Source organism: Tupaia chinensis, unplaced genomic scaffold (assembly GCF_000334495.1).
Source record: "Tupaia chinensis unplaced genomic scaffold, TupChi_1.0 Scaffold000182_1, whole genome shotgun sequence".
Lineage (NCBI taxonomy): Eukaryota > Metazoa > Chordata > Mammalia > Scandentia > Tupaiidae > Tupaia > Tupaia belangeri.
This window is the reverse complement of record NW_006159657.1, coordinates 1,980,781-2,005,037: the sequence shown is the minus strand read 5'-3', so window position 1 is coordinate 2,005,037 and position 24,257 is coordinate 1,980,781. Positions and strand designations below refer to the sequence as shown.

At 51.9% G+C, this 24,257-nt stretch overlaps 1 protein-coding gene and 1 pseudogene across 1 annotated transcript in view; one reads left to right on the top strand and one right to left on the bottom strand.

Annotated features, from left to right (window-relative positions):
• The window catches only part of CIITA (class II major histocompatibility complex transactivator), a 60,644-nt gene that overhangs the window by 24,176 nt on the left and 12,211 nt on the right, over nucleotides 1–24,257 (bottom strand). Inside the window, exons 2-6 of the mRNA XM_027771061.1 lie at nucleotides 7,107–7,253; nucleotides 6,776–6,871; nucleotides 3,836–3,898; nucleotides 3,586–3,666; nucleotides 410–454 (exon numbers count right to left, since the gene is read on the bottom strand). Of these exons, the coding sequence (XP_027626862.1) occupies nucleotides 410–454; nucleotides 3,586–3,666; nucleotides 3,836–3,898; nucleotides 6,776–6,871; nucleotides 7,107–7,253 (432 nt within the window). The remainder of the gene's footprint in view (nucleotides 1–409; nucleotides 455–3,585; nucleotides 3,667–3,835; nucleotides 3,899–6,775; nucleotides 6,872–7,106; nucleotides 7,254–24,257) is intronic.
• LOC102495816 (protein dpy-30 homolog pseudogene) lies at nucleotides 1,129–1,664 on the top strand (annotated as a pseudogene).

Here is a 24,257-nt window from a genome sequence, read left to right as displayed (position 1 = left end):
GGGAGGGGGGGGGGGAGAGGGAGGGAGGGGAGGGGAAGGGAGGGGAGGAAGCATCTGGTGGAGGTAGCTTAGGGGAAGGACCCACTGGAGCATGGGCTCTCAGCAGGTGGAGAGTGGTGGGCTGACCCCAGGTGGCTCTGCACGCTGAAGGGAGGCATGCAGCGTGGAAGGGCAGGGCATGAGGCGTGAGCGGGTCTCAGTCCTGACTCGGAGGAATTACGAAGATGGAGTCTTAGGGAAGGAGCATTGTAGGGAGCTGCACCCCCAGCAGCCCTGGAGTGGTGGAGCATGGGTCAAGGAGCCATGAACTCGGTTTGAATCCCCCCCCACACACACTGGTGTGTGATCTCGGCGGGCAACTTCACTTCTCTGAACCTCGGCCTTCATCCTTGGGAAGCCCCCTGCTCACCTAGCTTCCTGTGCTTCAGGTCGGTGGGCAGCTCCTCTGGAAAGGCTGCAGAGAGAACACCGTGGTCAGTGGTCCCAGGGAAGGGGTGTCCTAAGGCAGGAGGGGCTCCTGGGCCCCAGCAGGCCACATGCCTGGCCTGAAAGGGCTAGGAAGTGGCCTCAAGGGCTCCATTACCTGCTCCTCCTCGAACCGTTCTAGCCCCTGCTCCTGGGTTCTGGCCTTAACCCCACCTGAAAACACCCCGGGCAGCAGGGCGGCGGGAGAGGCAGAGCCCTGAAGGGGACAGAGCACAGGCAGAGGTACAGCAGTAGAATGGATGCTCTGTGAGGAAATACCACCTGGGAAGGTTCTCAGTTCAAGTCTGGAGACCTCCCTGGGCACAGGTATGCCGGCGATCCCAGGCTGGCTGAGGGTCAGAGGTGGGTGGTGGCATCAAGACCCTGTTGAGGGTATGGCGTCACTCTCTCTCTCATGGAATAAAGAAAGAAAGGAAAAAGGAAACAGCCTGCTTTTGAATCCCTTCCTAACTGGTGCCTACACAACACAGCCTCTCCGAGCCTTGATCACTCATCTGTGAAAGGGGGAAAGGAGAGGCGAGGCGAGACGAGGCGAGAAAAAAGAAAAAAGGAAAAAGGAAAGAAGAAAAGAGCTTCTTGCTGGCACGGTGTGGTCTCTAAGGAATGAATGGCTTGGCGCGGACTGGAATCCGAGTACTGTGACTTGCAGGGTCCACATGGAGCCCAAGCAAGGTGCTGGAGGGGCAGATGCAGGCTGCGGGAAGCCCTCGTTCTGAGTACGGCCTCCCAGACAATGAGAGGAGAGTAGAAGACGAGAAGCTAAACGCAGAGAAGTCATCAACACAGAAGGTGGATCTGCAGTCCTCGCCACCTCGTGCCCTGGGTCAGACAGCCGTGCCCACCTTACTGCAGGGACTTGCTGTGCTTGAAAAGACCACCAACCCCACTGAATTTCTAGCATCTTATCTTTCAAAAAGCAAGGCACTGTTTGAAGATCGAAACTGACTTCTGGGGAAGAAAAGAAAAACTTGGCTGCTACCGTGGACTGACAATGATTCAGAGGCAGCTTTTAATGCCATGATCCCCTGCTCCCTTTTTGGAAGTATAAGAACCTTCAAAACAACAGAACTTATTTTTGGGGTTTCAGAAGAGACCGTATTTCCCTTATTTTGATATAAACACCACACTTATTTAATGAGCACATTCTAGGCAATGTTTTTTTCTCAGATTGTCTTTGTTTTTTGTTTTTTTTTTTTGGAGAGATTTTCACTGTAGGGCGCGTGCACTCACCAGACAGACAGAGAGAGACAGAGAGACAGAAAGCGAGAAATCACCCCCCAGGGGGGATGGTCACGCCGCAATCCCTTCTCCTCCATTCTCCTCTCGGGATCTTGGGCACGCACGCACACGCGCCCGGCATGAGTTTTAAGCCACCGGGTCCGGGACATGAACCGCGGTCGACTACGTGGGAGTCCAGCGACATAGCCATTATGCTAACTGCTGGTTCCCAGATTGTCTTTGTTTTTAAAATAATTTTCAAAATAAACTGTCAAAATGCCAGTATCTATATATATATATATATATATATATACGGGGGATGGCCACGCTGCAATCCCTCCTCCTCCGTTATCCTTTTGGGATCATGGGCATGCAGGCACACGTGCCCGGTGTGAGTGTAAGCCACTGGGTCCGGGACTCAAATCGCGGTCGACTACATGGGAGTCCAGCGACATAAGCATTACGCTAACTGCTGGTCCCAAAATGCCAGTATTTTAAAGTAGTTTTTATTCTGTCTGACGAATATGTTAAATGCTTGCATTGTTTTCATGAGTCGTTTCTTGTGTCTTCAAATGCCGCCGTTTTACAACAGAGCGAAAACACAGCAGAATCAAGCGTAACATGAAAAACTCAGTCAGTTTTTCTCATCACATTCCTGGACCATCCCAAGGGTGGGATCTGAGTACCTGGGTATCTTCAACAAGTAACAAATACCACAGGTGACCACAATGCACAATCGAGTTGGGGTACTGATACAATCAAAAATAAATACATAAGAAAAGAAAAGAAAAGAAGGAATGAAAGCAAAGGGAGAGGAGGCCCTTGGAGATAGGACTGAGCCTTCTCCATCGGCTACGAGGAAGTGCTTTCCCAAACACGTTAAATGAAGAAGGCAGAGAACAGAGCAGGAGAGAACGTGTGGTCGTCTGAGTGGAAAATTGAGGAAGAAGAAAAAAGGAGCTGGCTTATTAAAGAACAGAATATTTCTGACAAGGCAAAAAGGGAAGCCAGTGAGTGGGGAGCACAGTGGCCCACGGTGAGTTTGGAGGGGCGGTCAGATCCTATAGGCCTTAGGGTGTGTATCTGGTAACAGTGAGGACAGATTGGGGGGGGTGGCAGTGAGACTGGGTGGGAGGCTCAGAGAGGTGCAGGTACCTGGCCAAGGTCACACAGACCAGGAATAGCAGACCTAGGATTTAAACCCGGTTCTTGCTTATGCCAGGACCTGTGCTGGAAGAGGCTTCCCCCAAATCCATGGGCGAGACTGCTATAGTTTGAACATTGTGATGGGATTAAGAGGGTGAAACTTGATCCAGTTATGGTGTAGGAGGCTTTGGGAGAGATCAGTGACAGGTGCTTCCAGCCAGGGCCCCATTACAGAGTCCTGGAGGGCTTACAGGAGAGGGAATGAGGCCGACAGGTACGCGTGGGCACAGACAGACCTCACGCTGCTCTGCTCGTAAAGCTCTGCCCTCTGCCATTTCCCGATGCCTTTGGACTTCCCAAACATCAGTATCATGAGTCAAATAAAGCTCTATTTTGATAAATTACCCAGTAATTCTGATAGTAATGAAAGAGCGAAGTAATCCGAGCACTAAGGATGGAAGAGTAGCCAGAAACCAAGGTCCTTTGGAGAACGGCGACCAAAGCAGCCAGGGACAGAAACCCACTGGAGAGCAGCCATGTGCCCCTGGGCCATCTGTCCCCTTCCTGGGTCACCAGCAAGCAGTAGTGAGAAGAGAGGCAGTGGGGGCCCTGAATCCAGGCAAGGCACACAGGACCTCATGAGAGAAGACTCCCCTGGGAGCCACAGCAGGTTTTAGAGCCAAGGAAGGGTGAGGACTCAAGCAAGGCTAGGCTGGGTACAGCGGGCTCACTCACGTCTTTTCTGACTTTTCTGTCCTGTTTCCACCGGCACCTCCACACTCTCTCCGAGCACGTCATCTGATCCTATGTGCTCTACTTTGGAGGAAAATCAGAGACCAACTTTCACAATCGATGGAGCCTTCATCGTCCCTACACTGGGGAGAGGTCTGACATCCATTAATGGGTGGTCAGTGGGTTACAGGGCATCCCGAGGCGAAGGTGGGAAGTGCAGGTAAAGCCAAGAATGGCCCCGCCCCCAACTTACTGAAAGCGTCCTTGTTCAGGCCCTCAAAGTGAAAGTCCTGGAACACGTACTGGTCCAGTTCCGCTGCCCAGACAGGGAGAAACGCAGTCAATCCACACGGTCTCATGGAAGGCTACTGGGCACCCGGCAGCTGGGACTCTCGGGGCCTGCTGTACACTGAAGGCTCAGTCAATGTTTGCTGAAGGTGTAGATGAGCCAGTGACTGAGTGAACACTGACCCCTCACGGCTCTTCATCGAAGGGTAAGGTGTGTGTTCACAAAAGCTCACCTACTGCTATAAAGTAGTGCGAGTCAGAGTGGCAGGACCGACGTGGGGGTTGAGTACAAATTCCACCTCGACTCTCCACTGGCCCTACGAGCTGTGCAAGCTCGGGCCAGTGCCCCAGCCCCTCAAGGGCCCCGTTTCCTCACTGTGTAAGGAGAGAGAGCAGCTACTGCCCACTCCCCCGGATACAGGGTGAGGGTTCACGGCTCTGCACTCGGAGCGTCCAGCACAGCCGTGGGCACTGCAGGCCTCCAGTAACTGGTGGCTGAATACCAAGTGGTACATGGCTCGGGCCAGCAGGAGGGCACTTGTCATGGCAGGAGGTCAGAGGAAAGGGCATGCAGTGAGACAGCGCGATCGAAGCGGGCCCCCCAGAGGAAGAGATTCTGGTCAGGTCTTGGATGACAGAGCCGAGTCTGAGAGGACTGAAGAGCTTTTGGGTAGTGGGGACAGCGTGAGGTAGTCAGTGTTCGGGACACTCTGAGACGTAGATGACCATAGCAGAATTTCATGTGGGGGAAAGTTAGAACTTGATTTTATAGGCAGTGGGGAGCCGTGGAAGACTTCAGAGCTGGGGAATTGCCATTACTGGTGATCGGCTGGCACCTAACACCTGTGGGGTGTTCCTCTGTGCAAGTGCCTCTAAATTCTTCTCCAATAGGAACTAATTTCATCTTCGTAACCACCCCACAAGGCAGGTGTGGTTATTATCCCCGTTTTATGAATATGGAAGCCAAGATCATATTTCAGGAGGCCTCACACGATTGCTGGCCCAGGCGAGGGCTTAGCCTTTTAGGCCAAGGGAAGGGGTGTCCCAGTCCAGCAGGGGCTCCTGGGCCCCAGCAGGCCACATGCCCGGCCTGAAGCCCATAGACGTGAGGAACAGCCTTGGGTGAAGTGGCCTCGCCAACTGCTTAGGCATCTCTCACTTCCCATGGAGAGGCCCTAGCAGTAAAAAAAAAAAGAAGCCCCCAAATTCTAGGTGATGTTCTGCCCCTTAATTACTGCCTCCGTCGTGAGGAAATGTGAATGTCCTCAGCCCCAACACTTCTGCTTCTCCCAGGTAAATTACCGGGAAGGCGAGGAGGCAGGTAGGCTCCCAGGTCTGTAATTCCCGAGACAGTTACTGCGTCTTTCCATTCCCTGTCTTTGTGCGATGTTGGAAGAGCTGTGCTCTGGGGCAAAACTGGCTGGTTCACACCAGGCATAGACCTCACGGAGGTGATGCAGTTGCTGGGTTGCCAGGAAAAGGGCCAGTAAGAAAAGCTGTGCAGGTCGTTGTGCACAAGGTTCCGCAACCAACAGGGTGGCGTGGGGCAGGAATCCAGCCTGCGCTTTCGAGGCAAGCTGTTCCTTCCTGGTGGAGCCTGTGGCCTTCAGCAGATGGGATATCCTTTCTAGTTCAACAAAGACTCTGAAATAGTGGTGACGCTGGTGGGGAAGGGTTATCTACTGCACCCCCCCCCCAAAAAAAAAAAAAACCACCGCAGCAACAATACCTCTTCCCAAAGAGTTCTGCCCTGTCTGAAAGCGACAGTCTTTTTAAAGCTTTAAACCTGCTTCTCAGTTTCAGCCTTAGTAAACCTCCCAACCTCAGACATTTTCCTTTTTGTAGTTGAAAATAGGAACTTTGGGAACCAGCAGATGGCGTAATGGTTACATCACTGTACTCCTACATAGTCAACTGTGGTTCACATCCCGGACTAGAACTTAAAACTCATCGAGGTGGTGGTGGGGGGGTGGGGGTGGGTGCATGTGCACCCAAGATCCCAGGAGGAGAATGATAGAGAAGGGATTGCAGTGTGGCCATTCCTCCTGGGGGGTGATTTCTCACTTTCTGTCTCTCCATTTCTCTTTGTCTCTCTGGTGAGCATACTCGCCCTATAGCAAAAACCTCTCCAAATAATAATAATAATAATAATAATGGTGACTTTTAAATGTGAGAGATCTAGGTTAGAATTTCAGGCTTGCCCACAGCAGTCTCTAACACAGCCTTGGGCAGGTTGCTGCACCTCTCTGGACCTCAATTTCCCCCTCTGTCTAAAGGAAATGCTAATAGTATGTAATTGCTTTGCTCTTGCAAGGATTCAAAGCAGTAAAGCAGGCAGAGCAAACTACTGCTCTGAGTGGCCCATAAGCAATAAACAGTAGTTATACAAACACTGGAGTAGCTTGGTTTAGGAACTGGAAGACAGGTATGTGGTCCAGGCTTTGTGGGAAGGAAGGAAAGAAGAAAAAGGGGGACCAGCAGGTGGCATGGTAGTTAAGGTACTGGACACTCCCAATGGCTGACCATGGTTCAAGTCTCAGATCTGGCAGCTTGCTTTCTCACTTTCCCTCTTTCTCTCTCTGTGTCTCTCTGGTCAAGCTAAAAATAAATGAATGAATAAATAAAATAAATACTTTTTTAAAAAAGAAGAAGAGAAAGGAGCAGAAAAGGGGCTGGAGGTGGAGGAGGGTGGCAAAGCGGGACAGGGTTTGCGTGGTGGCTATTACATAGGCGCCTGCTTTCCTCATGGTTCTCTGTCTCCCTTCTCCCTTTTCTAGCATTTGCTTCCCTTTCGCGTGACTTCTGAGGAGGGGGACTTCTGTGCCTCGTGGGGGTGAATGGGTGAGGCTAACAAAAGGGAAGAAAGAGCCCTTCCCCCAGCTGTCTTTCTAGGGGTGCTCCTCACCGATGTTGGCATACGCTTCCCTGGTCTCTTCATCACCTTCTATGTCGCACAGCAGCCTGCTGACCTGCTCACAGTTGATGGTGTCCGTGTCGGGTTCTGGGAGGAAAATCCACTCGGTTGAAGCAGGAGCAATCTGGGGACAGGGCTGGTGGGAAGGAGGGCGAGGCGGGCGGCAGGGTTGAGAGAAACCCTGTGGAGGGAGCCAGGCAGACGCGGGAGCTGTCCGCGGTGCTGACGGGAGCTGGGTCGGCGTTTTCCCTATTTGCCACCGTCTCTACAACCTGCGGCGGGTTGGGAAAGACCGGGAGGGGTCGGAGGGAGGAGAACTCACCTGAGCAGAGCTCGATCTCTTCTTCTCCAGCCAGGTCCATCTGGTCGTAGAAGTGGTAGAGGCGCAAGGGGTCGGCATCGCTGTTGAGAAGCTCCAGGTAGCTGCCTTCCAGAGGCCCCAGCTCCATGGTGGCGTGCTGTCCACTGCCTGCAAGGGGGATGCACTCAGCACTCAGTGGTCTCGTGGGGTGTTGAAAGATGCAGATTTAACACTCAAATGGTTTCCAGCTGGTGAGGCCCGAGGTTGGGAGGACCCAAAGGAAGTACACACAGGTGTTCATTCAGAACTTGTTTTATGCTCAGCATGGCAGGGGAAGGCGGGGAGAAGCCATATTTCCCTCTCCTGAAGAATACGCAGAAACACTGGGAAGACACCCAGGAGACAGACAAGGGAATTGGAGGTGTAGATTCAAGAGACCTCACACAGGAGTCAGGAGGCCTGGGCTCCACAGGCATGGGCACTCCCATGAAGAGTAAGAGCTAAGGTTTCTAGAACACCTACTAGATGCTTGGCACATGGGCTTGCATATTTAACCCTCATATCAACAGCTATGTGAGGCAGGTACTACTACCATCCTCACTTTGCACACGAGAAAACTGAGGCTCAGAGAGGTGAAGTGATATACACGAGGAAATCCATGTCCACACAGAATAAGAATTTGAACCCAGGCAGTCTGACTCAAAGACCTACACTTAACCATAACACTCTATTGCTTGGGGGACCTTGAGCAAGTCTCTGCTCCCTCTGTGTTTCAGTTTCCTAACATGTAAGCTGAAGGAGTCTAGGAAGAGTCTAAGATTCTTTCATTATCATTTGTTGAAAGAATATAAAATAAATTAGATAGTATCTCATTTAATCTTTAAAACAACCCCAGACAAATCCACACAAAAACTTGTACATAAATGCTCATAGGAGAATAATTTAAAATAGCTAAAATATGGGGACCAGCAGTTGGCATAATGGCTATGTTGCTTGACTCCCATGTAGTTGACCGCAGTTCAAGTCCTGGACCCGTGGCTTAAACTCATGCCGGGTGCATGTGCATGTGTTCCCAAGATCCTGAGAGGAGAATGGAGAAGAAGGGATTGTAGCATGCCATCCCCCCTGGTGGGCGATTTCTTACTTTCTGTCTCTCTGTGTCTTTCTGGTGAGTGCATGTGCCCTATGGCAAAAACCTCTTCAGGGGGCTGTCAGGTGGTGTGGTGGTTAAGGGTGCTGGATTCCCACATGGCTGACCACGGTTTAAGTCCCGTACCTGGTGGCTTGCTTTCTCACTTTCCCTCTCTCTCGCTCTCTCTTTCCCTCTTTGGTCAAATTTAAAAATAAATAAATAAATAGAGTTAAAATTAAAATAATTGAAAAAATCTCCAAATAAAATAGCTAAAATATGGAAACAACCCTAATGTCCATTGAGAGATGAATGGATAAACAAAGTGTGGTATGTCCATTCAATAGACTATTATTCAGTCATAAAAAGGAATAAAGTACTGATACATCCTACAACATGGGTGAACCTTGAAATATTATGCTCAGAGGAAGAAACCAGACACAGGAGGCCATGTGTTGTAAGATTCCTTTTATGTGGAATATCCAGAACAGGCAAACATATAGTGACAGAAAGTGGTTTCTTAGGGTTGAAGGAGAGTTTTAGAATGAAAATATAGAACAACTGCTAATAGGTATTGCAGTTTCTTTGGGGAAGTGATGAAAAGTTCTAAAATACACCAGAATAACTCTGTGAATGTTCTAAAAAGGGGAAAAAATGGAAGAGTACGTGTTAAACGGGTTTGAATTATGAGATATGTGAATTCTATCTTAATAAAGTTGTGAAAATAAAATAAAACCCAGATGGTAAGCATTATAGTTTTTATTCTGCAGATGAGGAAATTGAGGCTCAGAGAGACAAATCTTCCTCCCTGAGAATACATTCTTTCTTATGAGAAAGCCAATCTGAAGCCTCATCTGTGTGGCTCCAAGGCCCTGCCCTGCTCCCTGACTCATGTAGTCTAGGATCCCATGCTGTGTTCCTTTCCTAGGGCTACTGTGACAAAGTGCCACCAAACAGGGAGTTGAAAACAACAGAGCTTCATTGGTTCACGGTTCTGGAGGCCAGAAGTCCAAACTCAGGTTGTCAGCAGGGTCATGCTTTCTTCCCGGGCTCTATGGCAGAATCCTTCCTTGCTTCACTTCTCCTGGCTCTGGGAACTGTGTAGTCTTCGACTTTTGGCCTTGTGACCATATCACTCTAATCTCTGCCTCGGTAGTCATAGCACCTCCTCTTCATGTCTCAAATCTCCTTCTGCCTCTCTCTTATAAAACACCTGCCATTGGATTTGAAACCCACCTGGGTATAATCCAGGTCTCACTTCAAGATCCTTAGCTTTATTACATCCATAAGGACCCTTTTTCCAAATAAGGTCACAATGGCAGGTTCCAGGGACTTGATATGGACATGTTCTTGTGGGAGCCAAATTCAATGCAGCACACATCAGGTGCAGACAGAGTTGGAAGGAACCAGGGAAAGATTCTCAGAGGAGAGAGAAGAGCTGGCTGTGAAGCCAGATGATTTGTGGGAGTCTCCTGAATGCCTACCCAGGGTCCAGAAAAGCATGGAGCTGAGAATGAAAGGGCAGCGGAGGGACCAGCACTTGGCTTAATGGCTAAGTTTCTGGATTCCCACACAGTCGACCATGGTTCCAGTCCTGGACCTGGTGGCTTAAACTCATGCTGGGTGCATGTGCGCCCACGATCCCGAGAGGAGAATGGAGGAGAAGGGATTGCGGCATCACCATCCTCCCTGGGAGGTGGTCTCTCGCTTTCTGTCTGTCTCTGTCTGTCTCTGTCTTTCTGGTGAGCACACGCACCCTATAGCAGAAACCTCTCAAAATAAATAAATAAATAAAAAGAAAGAGCAGCAGAAAGGCATAGCCATGTACCCAAATCCGCTGTTTCTGACCCTGCTTTTCTTTCACTCATCAACAACTCTCACTGCCTATGGGAGGCCTCAGCCCAGACCCAGATATCACCGAGAACAAACTTTCCAGTCCAGCGTGGGGCCCTGGCTGGGGCCGCCTGTTCATAACAGGTTAGATGGGGGCTGCAGAAACCCAAACATAGCAGACTTGCAGCGAGGACCCAGCCAGCTGTGACCAGAGGAAGCAGAACTGAAAGATGGGGTCCCCACCCTCTTCTTGGGGGAGGAGCTGAGGCTGGGAGGTGGGGGAGGAGAGCTCCACTTCTCCCAGCACTGGAGCTGGGAGCAGGTTCTCTCCAGTGTGGTGAGAGATGTCTCCCCTGCCTGCTGCCTGCTGCCTGCCTCCCATTCAACCTGTGGCATTTATTGAGAGTCAAGGTTGCCGCAGTCTGCTTTTGTTGTTGTTGAGGTAATGAGACCTGGTGTCAGCAGCTCTGGCCCAGCCTCAGCAATGAGTTCCATGAACAAGTTGTGTGGCTTTGGGCAAGTTAGTACAACGACCAGTTTTCTCAGAAAGCTTCCAGTCTAGTCTGCAAGGGACATTCAAAGCTGACCTCCTTCACTCCCCAGATGAGAAGACTGAGACCCCGAGAGGGTTTGTACCTTGTACAAGACCCCATGGCCTGTGGTGGCCGAGCCTGCACCCGACCCCCAGCACAGGACTCAGTCCAGTTCTCTTTCCTTCCGGTCAGAATGTGTCTCTTCAAATGCACACTCCCGTGGTACCGAGCCCCAGGAACGAGGGCCAAATCTTATCACAGATCTTACCAGATGGGCCATGCTGGGATTGCAAAGAGCATGGTTAGCCCAGCCTCACTTGGTGACAGGCTGTTTCACTTTGGCCAGCATTGCCGATGCGGCTACAGGCTCAGTCAGGAGGGACACTGACAGATGGGAAAGCAGGTGACTTTGGAGCTTTGGAGCTTTGGAGTCTGATCGCCTGAGTCGAAACCACCCTCACCTACCCACTCACCACAACCTGGGCAAGTGCATCCTTTAAACCACTTGGAGTCTCAGGTTCCTCGTCTGTAAAATGGGGATAATAACTAAATTGGTAACTCATAAGAAATAAGCGAGTTAACTCACACAGAGCCCTTGGGAAGGGCTGCTGGTGGTTGGTAAGCACTCCGTGCACGATGACCTGAAACAGCGCCCACACTTGCCTGTGAGCACAGTGTGGGCGGTGACCATTACTATTATTATTGTTATTATTATGGCAGTTTTCCTCTGACCTCAGTGAGGTCGACAAATGGGCCCTTTCTTTTCCATCCCCTCCTGAGTGAGCATGTGGGGAAGCCAAGCTTCCTGATCTTTGTGTAAGGAGATTGCAGCCTCAAAGGAATAACGAAGCCCCCACAGCCAGCAGCGTGATCTGGAAGGTCTGGATGAGAAGTCCCTGGGGTGGGGGAGTCACCCAAGGGTCCGAGCCACTGACACAATGGCTGTCCTTGGACAAGACAAAATCTACTCTCAGAAGCCCCAACACACAGGTCAGCACCCCCCTTCCTGCTTCCCCAAGGCTGCAGTCTAATGTGCGCACTACCTCTCAGGCCAACAGGGCTTTGCGTCCCACAGTGGGACTGCCTCTGTGCCCCAGTCTGCACTCCCGAAGGGCCCTGGGGAGAAGGCAGGCTGGAGCGTGGCGTCCATCTGACGAAGGAGGAAGCTCGGGCACCTCAGTGAGAGGGCTTGGCCAGTGTCACATGGCGTGGGAGCTTGAGTCTGAGTCCTGGCTATGAGGCTCAGGGAAGCCACTTAACCTCTCTGAGTATCAGTTCTCCATCACTGGATCAGGATAATGACGCCTACCTGGCAGGGCCATCACATGACCAGGAGGGCCCCGCAGGAGTTTCTAGGCACATGGAGGCCCATGATCAAAGGAAGTCCATTATGTTCAGGGCACCAGAGCTGGGACTCAAGCCCCAGAATCTAGGATCCCAGGTAAGGCCTCCCCATAAAGCCTCAGCTGCCTGCCATGCATGCCAACATCGACTTGATCTCGTCTGGGACCTCCTGGTCTCCCTAGAGCCCTGTTGCCTGTATCTGTTGATGTATAGGACACATCTCAAAGGCCTGTCAGCCGGGCTCTTCCCCACCTGCAGTTCCAGAGCATGTGGGGACAGAGATGCCACTGGTTGTCCACCCTGTCCGCAGCAGAAGAGAACATCCCCTTCAGCTGCTTCAGCACAGAGCCCAGGAGGGCAGGGAGCCCGTCTTTCTGACTTGCCTGGCCCAACCTCCAGCATGTTCCTGCACCTGGCTGGGTCTCCCTCAACAGGAACGACCCATCAGCAGAACTCGCGGTGCCCGCTGAGTGCAGGCACCAAACGACGCAATTATAGGCATTATCCCATTGGTCTAACTGACTTCTGAGCTATTTGCATTCCTAGTTTCTGGATAAAGAAACAGGCTCAGAGATGAGCAGTGAGCTAGGACTTGAACCACTGCCTAGCTCCAAGGTCTCAGCTTATTCTGCTGCCTTTCTGAAGAGCTCCTGGGAGGCGCCCTTGCCCACGAGGGAAGGTGTAGGCAGCAAGGCAGTGTGTCCTTTGGAGGGTGCCGTCTGGGGCACAGCAGAGGAGCAGTCTGTGTCTTGGTAAAAGGGCGATATTTTTAGAAGGTCCTCTTTGAAACTGCCCTTCCCCTGGGCTAACACTCTCCACATGCAACTCTAGAAAATGGTTCTAATCTTCTTGCCACCAAAAGTCCTTTTGGGGGATCATTTCCATCCCCACTTTTTATTACACCAGGAGTTTTGAAAGACCATATGGACTGACAGGCTCTGAAATAAAAGTCATTTCCCCAAGGGAAGTGCCTGGCAGGAAGTGTAAAATGGGTATAATATTACCCATTTCCTGGACTTGCTAGGCCTGGCATCACTTAGAATACCTAAGGAAGCGAAGACGCTGTGACTCAGCAGCTAACTCCTTAGGCATCTTCAGCCTGAAGAGGTCCTCCCAGGACCCCACAAGGGGTATAATTATACCCATTATACAGAGGATGTGTTATACATTATACAAGGTTAGTGTTAGTCTCAGTTCTATGATTTTATTCTATTTCTTTTCTTTCTTTCTTTTTGGTAGAGATTTTGACCTTAGGGCATGTGTGCCCTAAGGGGAAGGGAGGAATCACCCCCCTGGGGGGATGTCTATGCTGCAATCCCTTCTCCTCCAGTTTCCTCCCAGGATCTTGGGCACACATGCACACGTGCCTGGCATAAGCTTGAAGCCATCAGGTTCAGAACTCAAACCCCAACTAGCCATGTGGGGGGTCCAGTGACGTAACTGCTATGCCATCTGCTGGCCCCTCTGTCTTTTTCTAAATAATTAGAATTTTAGTGTTTATCTCTTCGTGTCTTCTGTGAGCAAGAAAGACAGAAAGACAGTCCCCCAGTAGGGTCTTAACGCCGCGGTCCACACCTAGCTTCAGCTCGCTCCAGACCACAGGCAAGCACAAGCCCAGTGTGTTCAGGGAGGTCTTTAGATGTGCACCCGGAACCTTCCCGTGTGGGTGGGCCTCACAGAGTGTCCTGTTTTACCCCTCTACTACCACCCAGTACCACGCTGTTTTTCAGAAGCTTGTTTTCTGAGAAAAGAGGAATATACAGGGTGCTTCAAAAAATGTATGGAAAAACAGACAGCAACAAGCTGACCCACGTGGGGAGGTTCACATCTAGAGACCTCTCTGACGCTCTCTCTCAGCCTCCCTGTCTCTGTCTCCTCAATTGTGGAGGACATGGATAAGAAAACGAACAGAGTTTGTGGAAAATGGAAATGAGAAATGAGCTTATTTAAGTGGTGCCAAAAAAAAAAAAAAACCAGCTTTGAAATATATGCATAGATTTTCATCACACAAATTTTCCTTGAATGGCTGGAAGACCTCTCACATCTCTGAGGGTGTAAGGAGGCCCTGCTAGGGGAAACGGGGCTCTTTTGCTACGCTCAAATCTTTCTCCTCTGGTCTGCACTGTGATAAAAAAGCCTGAGGAGGAACTTCCCTACTTGTTGACCATGACCTTCCTCGGAGGAAGTCGTGGAGAATTTCTGAACTGCGGCAGAGATGTGGTTGGGAGTCAGTTCTGCCTTTGATCCTGAAAACATTTCTTCCCTGCCGCCCTCAAGCCTCAGTTTCACCAGTTGGGAGTGGGAGCCCATGTAGCAGACATTCTGGGATTCCGAGTCCTCTCCACCTGTCAGGCTTCCCTTTTTCCTTTCCCTAAGGCCCCCAACACCACTTTACACCCTAACCTCATGACAGCTGCCTCCAGAGGCCAGATGGTGGTAGGAGCCGATGAGTATGGGGACACTTATCTGCCATGTCCAGCCTCCCAGAAAAGGGTCTTCATGGGGATAAGGGGCCAAGCGAGTTCCCCTGCTCCTTTCCGCTATTCCTCCCAACTCTAGCAGACGTCGTTTACCTTTTCTTCCCAAACCCATAAGACAGTGATTAACTGCACTCTCCTACAAGAAAGTCACGGGGCCCAGTTCTTCAGGGGCCCCGAAGAGGTTGGAAACATGGTCCCTGCCATGAAGCCTGCAGCAGAGACCCAGGTGGGGTTTTAGAAGAGAGATAAGACATACTAACAGCACCCCATGGTGCTGCAGAGATGCACTGTCCCCGTGACAGCGGATCATATGGGAGGTTGGGGCTCAGTCCCGGGTCCACCTCTGCATGCCATGATCTGGGATGGCCGGGAAGGCTGGGGGTGTTGTGCCATGGGACTCTGTTCAGAGTGCTTGTCTTTCTCTGTCTCTCACTCACAGGAAAGCAATAAAATGAAAAGAAAACACACTAATAATCACCCAGGGGTTAGAAGTGTGGACTCTGAGTCGAAACTCCAGTTCCACACTAACTGTGCAGCCTCCACACATGTACCTCTCTGGGCTGTAGAAGCTCCTGCACTCGCTTCGTATGGTGCCTATCTTGGTGGGTTGCTGAGACTTGGCTAAAGTGGCATGCCCAGTAACAGGTGCTAAGGTGTAACCTCCGAAACGAACCGAGCAAGGTGTCACTTGACACTGAACGGCTGGTGAAAATGGGCAAGTTGGGGAACAGCAAGCACTGGTCACACAGGGTTGGTGAGGGTACGGACTATGAGAAGGCTCGGGAAACAGTCAGGCATCGCTTAGAAAGCTTAGGGATGCGCAGACCCCACGACCCAGCGGGTGTGTCCTTCAGCATCTATATCCCAAAGAAGCGCTTCTGCGACTACCCAAGGGGACCATGTAAGGATGGTCACCTCTGGGTTATTTGTGGTCACAGGGAGTCGGAGGCTCCCTGGTGTCTGTCGCAGGTGGCATGGACAGGGGAAAAGTAGCTGCTGCACTCCACGGAGGACGACGCAGTGATAGAACCAAATGCGTACACCGAGCAGCGCGAGTGTGGGTCTCAGTGATGTAACCCAGGGTGAGATGTGCAGGGTGACACAGAGGCAAAGAAACCAGCAACACGTGTTGGGTAGGAACACACACAGACAAAAGGAGTCTCCTTAATGCCCTGGGAAGGGTGCCCAAGAAGGGAGAAAGAGGAAGGGAAAAGGGAAACTAATTAACGAAGAGAGAGTGTGTGGCAACCGCAGAGCAGAGCGTGCTGTGACCTGACAGTGCGGCTCCCTAACTTTAAACACACACACACACACACACACACACACACACACACACAGCCAAACCAGGCTCAGTCTCAGCGACTCTCTGCAGTCTGGAAGTCACGTGGATTCCAGGTCGACCTGCGACGTGCTGGGTGCACACCTATGATCCTGATTAGCTGGAGGGCTGTGGGGAGTGGATCATGTGTGATGAGACCCTGCGGTACTCCTGTCTTGCTCATGAAACATATAAAATACATAATTAATTAAAAAACAAAAGCGAAGATGACTTCATGGGGGTGCTACGTCTGTGGCTCACACACAGGGCCTGTGCAGAGGTGGCATCCGTAGCTGCTCAGAAAGGACCAGGCCTAGACTCCTGCCACCCACAGGTCATCTGAAGAGGGGCTGATCTGTGCCCAAGAGCCCACGAACCTGGGGAGGAGAGAGGAACATGCCAGACTTGGGGACAGACACAGCCAGGGGCAGGCAACTGTGAAGGAGGAAGGCCCTCGCGCTCTGGCTCACTGCTCGCCTGCTCGGCGTGGGCGTCCCAGGAAAATGTGACAGAGTGGACTTCTGGAAACCAATGGTCTCACTCAAAATTTCACTTCCTGGAGGATCTTGAGAAAGTCACAAGAGACAGAGGGGACGCTAAGGCAGATAGCAACACTGAGGGACATGTGGGCCCATGTGGCAGCTGGGCATTCTAGTCATTCCTCCTCAAGGCAGGGAGATTCGAAGATGTGTGCATGTGTATGTGTGTGTGTGCGTGTGTATGCGTGTGTGTGTGTGTGTGAATTACCTCTGCAATGCCCCTATACAGAGTATACAGTTCATCGTTGCCAGAGGCCCTGCTCTTCCCCATTGCCTCCTACCTGGCCACATTTCACAGAATGAACACCCCTTCGACCCTTGGTTTGCAGGTCTTCTAAGGGCCCTCTGGCTCTGACCTGCTGAAAAGATGATCCATTATGATGGATGGGTGACTGGGGCAGGGAGGAGCAGAAATAATTCTGTCCTGGAATGGAACCCAGAGGCACAGGACAGTCTTTGCCCACATTCTCAGAGGGTACAGGCCCTGAGCACCCACTCTGCCAATCCCACAGGGGAAAGAGCAGGAAGCCCTGGGGTTGCAGCAAGCAGGGTGCTGGAGTGCCCTTCCAGCTCTGGTGCCAGCTCAGAACGAAGGTAGCGAGAGGAGGGAACCAGGGTTACAAAGAGTCACTCCCGTTGGCATCGGACTGCTGCTTGACAATGCCCTCCCCAGTTCCAGCAGCCTCAAGAATCTGGGCATTTCCCACACAGCTCCCTGGCCCTCTGCACTTGCACCAGCTAGCCTGTGGTAGAAAAAAATGACCTTGGAGCAGGGAAGTGGGAACAGAAGCAGTTCGGCTCCAAGGCCTGGCCACAGGGCTTCTCGGCAGTTGGAGGCAGGGCAGGGAGAGGATTGGCTGAGCCATAGAAACTGCTGAGTTTACAACAGACTCAGAGTCACGAGACCTGAAATCTGGGCCCTGTTCTGCTCTGACAGGCTGTGTGACTCTGGGCAAGCCCCTTCCCCTCTCTGGTCCCTAGAGTTCTCATCTGTTAAATAAGAGGGTCATATGAGAGCAACGATTTTCAAATAAATTTTACTCCCAAATCCCTGCAGAGATGAAGATAGAGCTGTTGGTTAGAGGAGATTTGGGGCGGGGTAGGGAGAGGTCCAGAATCTCCCTGCCCCCGAGAGAGGTTGCACAGAATACTGTTTAAAAACACAACTCCACGATGGCCTGGTGGTTAAAGTGGCTGAATCCCCACATAGTCAACTACGTAGTTCAAGCCCTAGACATGATGGCTTGAGAAACTCACCAGGAACACGTGAACGTGCCAAAATCCTGAAAGGAGGGGCTGATGCAGGAGAAGGGACTGCAGTGTGACCATGCCCCAGGGGAGCACTTTCTATTCTCCCTCCCTCTCTGTCTCTCTGGCAAGCACATGTGCCCTCTAGCCAAACAAAAACAAAATGTGATTCCACTAAGGTAAAGAAGCCCATTTGCAAAGGCTAGTGCTTGATTATTCCGCCTGTCTGTCTGAAAAATGCAAAATTATGGAAACACTGGAAACAGTTTATTGGTTGCCGGGGCTGGTGGTGGGAACGGGAGGAAGAGTAAGTGGAGTACAGGATTTTTAGGGCCTTGAATCTACTCTGGTATTGTAGTAGTGAACACCTGTCATCAGACATTAGTCCAAACCCACAGACTACAAACACCAAGAGGAAGCCCTCATGTAAACCCTGGACTTTGGATGATCAAAACATCATTGTAGGACCATCAGTTGCAACAAATGCATCAGTCTGGAAGCCAGATGGTGTTACAGAGGTAAAAAGTGACACTCTGAGGCTGGCCCTTATGAGAGGGTTCCTGGTTTGTGTCCAGAGACCTCCCAGAGTAAACCTGGGCACACGTGCCCATGACTGAGGACTGACAGAAGCTAGGGGTGCATCACTGTATTGAGACCCTGTTGGGGGTACTTTCTCTCAGTCTCTGTCCCTCTCATTCATAGAAGAAACAGGTAATAACCTTTAGAAGAAGGTCCTGGTGCAGGACGTTGATGGGGTAGAGGCTACGCCTGTGCGTGGTGTGTGTTGGAGGGTATAGACGGGCTGTCTCTGCATCTTCTACTCAATATTGTTGTGAAACTAAATGAGTCTTTAAAAAAGTCTTAAAAACAAACAAACAAACAAAAAAAAAACAAACATACAATGGCCAGCAAGTGGCACAGAGGTTTTAAGTCAACTAGGTCCCACATGACGACTTAGCAGTTCAAGTACCGGACCCGGCAGCTTGAAACACATACCAGATGCATGTGCTTGTGTGCCCGAAGTCCTGAGAAGAGAATGGAAGAAGACAGATTGCAGTGTGGCCACCCCCCTTGGGGGGTGATTTCTCACTACCCCCCCACCAGCTAGCACACATGTCCTATAGCAAAATTAAAACAAAACAAAACAAAACAAAACAGAGCCCGGCAGGGGGCGTGGTGGTTGGGGCAGCTGGACTCCCACATGGTTGACCACAGTTCGAATCCTGGACCTGGCAGCTTGCTTTCTCACTTTCCTTCTCTCATTGTCTCTCTCTGGCCAACTTCAAAAAAAAATTTAATAAAATAATGACAATGAATACAATTAAGTAAAAATAATTACTAAAAATAAACAAAAACAAAAATCCCTTACAACTCCAGGTGACAGTTTAGACCTCCGCGTCCAGACCCACTCTAATTCGACAGTCTGACTGGTGTAGTGGATATTGCTGGGGCAGCCCAGGTCAGGACAGCTGCGCATGCTCCAGCTGGAGGGCGAGCGGCTCCCAGCTTGCAGCCCAGCGTCCCTGGGAACAGCTTGAAGTCCCATCTTCCTGCAGAGTGACCCACACATACCGACTGACTCCTGTGTGGTGCAAAGGTCTGGTCTCCTTGCCTCACTTTGGGATGACCTTGATGGCTGTCCCGGCTCCAGCACGTGCCCTGAGATGGACTGAGACCCCTATCATGACCACATTGCAGGCCACCTCTTCCCTTTATCCAAGCCTCATTCCTTCCTTTCCCCCTTGTTTCCCTACTCCTGTAAATGTCCACCGATAAACCTGGGTGTATTACTCCGCTTCTGAGCTGGCTTCCCAAGGAACCCGACTTAAGGCAAATGGAATCCATTCGTCTCCAAACAGGGTTTGAAAATCATGCAGAATCCCGCAAAAGATAGCACAGGGGCCACGTCTAAAGCCTCAGGCAAGTCACTTATCAGTTGGGTACTCTGATTGAGAACAACCACCTCTTCGTAACTTGGAAAATCTGGAAACTCAAATGAGACAACTCCAGCCTGTGCATGTGCTGGTAAATAGCAGAGTTATTGGGGTGCGGGGCTGGTGGTCTCAGGATGAGAAAGGAAGGGATGCAGCCAGTAGATGAGGGGCATCAGCGGCTCTTGTCCAGAATGCAAGGTTGGCTAAGAGCCCCTTCCCAGCTCCGGGGCCTTCCTTCCACATGCCCTGACCTTCCAGCTGTAGCCACTGATCTAGAAAGGAGTCTAACAAGTTTTTCCTGGAAGGGAACCCGACCCTGGTGCTGGGGATGGGAGGGGATGAAAATCTTGGGCTGCAGTTTGCAAAGCCAGGCCCCAACTCTAGTCCTGACCTCAGTTAACACAGTGCTGGGCCCTTTGCTGGGCACTGGAGGCCCCAAGATGAACCATGCACCGGCCCACTGGCCCTGCCACCCAGGATTGGAGAACAGAGTCCAGCTAGCAGGCTTGGCTGTGAGAATTACCTGGAAAGGGCATTAAATACAGCATCTTGAGCCTCGTACCCCGCAGCTCTGTTCAGTGAGTCTGGAGCTGGGCCCAGAAACTGATATTCTTAAATGAGCTTACCACACTTCCCGTACCCCCCACACCCCAACACACACACACTTGCCCTATAGCCATTCTGAAAAACAAGATAGGCTTTCTTTCCAAGATGCCGTGAATTCCCACTTGCCAAGAAAATTTCGCCCATTAGCTTGTATGGTTTCCTTTAACAGCAGGAAGCCTGCAGCCCTGCTTCCCCACTAAACCTAAGCCCCTCCATTCTGCCATTCTCCCACTTCTCCCCCGCTGGAAAGCCCAGAGACAGGCCGGACACTTCCTCAGTTCTTACCTTTCCCCTTCTGAAAGTCTCTCAGCGGCCCTCTGCCTCCATGCCCTGGCCTCGCGGCCCCCAGCCCCTCTGTCTAGAGTTCACAGCAGCTTCCAGGTCTCCCCAACTGCAGGCATTCATCCGCCACGCTCAGTTTGGGGGACAAGTCCTATCTGCATATTGCCTGTTCTCATCATTTACCTTTGTCTCTCTTTCTTTTTTCTTTTCCTTTTTTTTTTAGAGACTTTTTGCTATTGGCATGTGTGCTTGCCAAAGAGACAGAGAGAGACAGACGGAAAGTGAGACATCACCCCCTGGGGGGATGGCCACGCTGCAATCCCTTCTCCTCCACTCTCCTCTCAGGATTTTGAGCATGCGTGCCCATCTACCTGGCATGAGTTTTAAGCCTCTGGGTCTGGGTCTCGAACCACAGGTTGACTATTTGGGAGTACAGCAACAAAACCATTGTGCCATCTGCTGGTCCCTTATCTTTGTATTTTAAAGGGAACTTAAATATATTGATTTTAGGGACCAGCAGTTAGCGTAATGGCTATGTTGCTGGACTCCCACGTAGCCTGTGTGCATGCCCAAGATTCCAAGAGGAGAATGGAGGAGAAGGGATTGCGGTATGGTCATCCCCCTGGGGGGTGATTTCTCGCTTTCCGTGTCTGTTTCTCTCTGTCTGGTGAGCGCATGTGCCCTATAGCAAAAACCTCTCCAAAATATATATATATATATACATATATATATATATATATATATATTTTAAAATGTGTTCTTTAAACAATCCTAAAGCAGGAAGAAGGACGGAAAGAATCTGAAGGATCTCGGTCCTCCCTGTGGAACCAGTGTCCACCAGTGCCTCTGTGTGAGCTGTCTCCATGGCCCAGACCCAGAGGTGCCCTTGGGTCCTTCTGCCTACTCTTTCCTCTCACATCTTCCCAGTTTCTAGAACTGAGAGCAGGCAGGCAGTTACTTGTGCAGCGCTGTCCTCAGCAGCGTCCCCACAATAGTGAAAAGGGGAAACGGTCCAAGCGTCTATCACCGATGAAAGCATAAACAACACTGGCCAGAGCCACGCATTTGAATAGCCTTTGCACAGGGAAAGGGATTGCAATCCGACACCTGCTCCAACACGGATGAGCCCTGCAGATATTATGCTAAGTAAAAGAAGCTAGGCACAAAGGGACAAAATATGGATACGAGAGGCCCAGAGCAGCCAACTTCATAGAGGCAGAAAGTAGGAGGCCACCAGTGGCGGCTGGGCTGGGGAGCGGTGCAAGTGATTGCTTAACAGGGACAGTTTCAGACTGAGGTTATGAACAAGTGCTGGAATGGATGGTGTGACGGTTGCACAGCATTTTAAATGCACTTAATGACACTGAATGGTACACTCGAAAATAGTTAACATGGGGTATCTTAAATACACTTTCCTACAGTTTCACAAACAAAGCTCTCTCTCTACCTCAAATGCCGGGGGCGGGGGGCGGGGCGGGGGAAGGGAAGGACACAAAATAGTATCACTTGCCATTAAAAACAGTGTTGCTAAAATAATGTCAGCTGCCCTACCACTCGGTGACAAAAAACCTTAGCGAGCTGAGTCCTGGTACAGATGCCTGCTAAAAACACAGGCTTGCTCTCCTGGAGGTAGGAAGAAGGGCGGGAAGAACCCCAAAGTAGCCCTGTCCCCCGTGAGAACCAGCGTCCGTCAAAGCCCCTCGGTGAACTGCCTTTGCAGCCCAGTCCAGTCTGCAGGGACCTCTTCTGCCCATGTTTCCGCTCAGATCTTTCCCCGTCTTTCCGCATATTCCCTGAGAATCTACAGACACCCTGACCCGGGGTGGACACGTGTTTTCTGCTTGTCTTCCAGAGCACGTCCGCTCACATCAGGGAGTTGCCGAGGAAGCTCTCCTGCTTGAGCCACGCTGGCGAGGGATCTCTCACTTCTCAGTGAGAAGCCACTTATCTGGGGTGACTGAAAGCAAGCCTGAGACCCAGGTCTGGAAGCTTTGCCTCCCTCTGGCTACTTCCGTGCTTGCCCGGGAGCGACCCAGAGCCTTGACACAGTGTCCTTGGGTTAATGTACTAACTAACTCCACTCCTTTTTCCCTTCTTCTTTGTAATCACCAGAGTGTGCAGTCACCCAAGACAGTCAGAAGAGAGGGAGAGGGAGGAAGCGCCTCCCAGCGGGGCTTGGTCGGGTTGCAATTCCTCTGCCTCCATTTCTCCACCCTGTCAGGGTTTTGCACACAGGCCTGGCGTGTTCTTCAAGGTGCTGGGCCTGGGATTTGAACCATGATCGACCACATGGGATCTAGCTCCCTCAACCACTGGGCTAGGGGTGGGCCCCCAACGCCACTGTTCACAGGTACCCAGGTGCTAAGGTCTCAAGACTGGAAATCAGGCCCCAGCCTTCAGACAGACCTTGCTGCAACCAACGACCTGCTCTGTATTTGTGGAGGCTCACACACACACTTGGCCAGGCACCAGACTGGGCTCTATGGAGACCTGGTTCAAGTCCCAGTTCAGCCAAACTGCCTACCATGTGGCCTCGGGCAAAATAAAAGCACAAACAGCCCTCCTGGACTGTTTCCACCAGAGCTTTTGTACCATGGAAAGACTAACAGGGTGAGAACCCATCGGGGCCACCCTGTGAATGTAAGGCTCTTGACCCTCCAGCAGCGGAGTCACCAGGACAGGTGGCTTCGGCTGCATGTCTGAGACCCACCCAGGCCCAGCCAGTGGCTGGAGGCAGGGCTGGGGACCTCATACTGAACCGTCTCCCAGGTGAGTCCCAGCTGCGAGGTCCCCTGCCCCCTCATCTCTGAGGAACTTCCACCCACGTTCTGCAAGTCTTAGAGCCCAGGCCCCCTCTGAAGCAGCCTGGGGTTTGGAAGGCCATGATTTGCTGGGGTCCCTCCTTCCCTTGGGCTCTCCAAGCCTGAGAGCAGGAAGCACCGGTTTCCTTACCCCACCCGGAGGAGGGGAGGACTGCGGGCTGGGCCAGCACAGACGGAGGGACGGCCAAAGAAGGGCTCCTGGCTGCCAGGGGAGTGCCTGCGTGTGGGCCCGCCAGCTCCTAGGCTGCCCTCTGTCACCCACAGTGGAGAGGGGGGCTGTGGGCTCTGGAAGACTGCTCCCAGCCGACGCCAGGCACGGTGGCTCCCATTCTGGCTTTCCGGACCCCAGGAAAATCCACACGCCACCTTTTTCAGGGCTCCTTAGGGTCTCTCCTTAGAGGGAAGTTCAGGACCCCAAAGAAAGGTAGAGACGCCAGTGGTCAATGGCATTGGGGTCTGGGAAATCTCCCCTCTTGCTTCCCCCTAGAGAGGTGAGGATTTGAACTGTCTTATGTCACCCTCCCTGCACAGGCGCATTCTCCTTCAGGGCCCAGTACCCAGACTGCAGAGTCCCAGCAGGAGTACGGCCCACAGGGAAACAAGGCTCAGGGAACGGTGGCCCTGGTCCTAGGTTCAGCACACGGCAGGACCCGCCCGAGTCCACCTCCGCGCCACTGTACCATCCAGGCGCGCAGTCTGCCTGGGCTGGTGGCTTGTGTGCCTGCTTCGGAGCGGGCGCCTGGGCTGCGTCCCAGACTCGCCGCAGACGTTGCCGCCCGGCTTTCCCCGCCGAGTCCCCTGGGTTCCGGCGCGTCCCCTGGGTCCCGGCGCTCTGGGCATAGCAGCTTAGCTCTGGGTTCCTGCTCCTCGCTCCTGCGTGGAGTCCTTCCAAGGATGCTGGAACCGAGCAGTTCCCCAGGTCTGCCTTCTGCACATTCCCTCCCCTCAGCCTTGCTGGGTGCCCTTGGCACGTGGCTGCCAGTCTCAGGGTATCGATTCTCAGACTGACTGGGCGCTGCAGAGTGGACGTTGGGCACCTACCGCGGTTCCCCGGAATCCCGCGCGCGGCAGGCGGCCTCTCCCTCCCGCTGGCTCTGGGCTTCA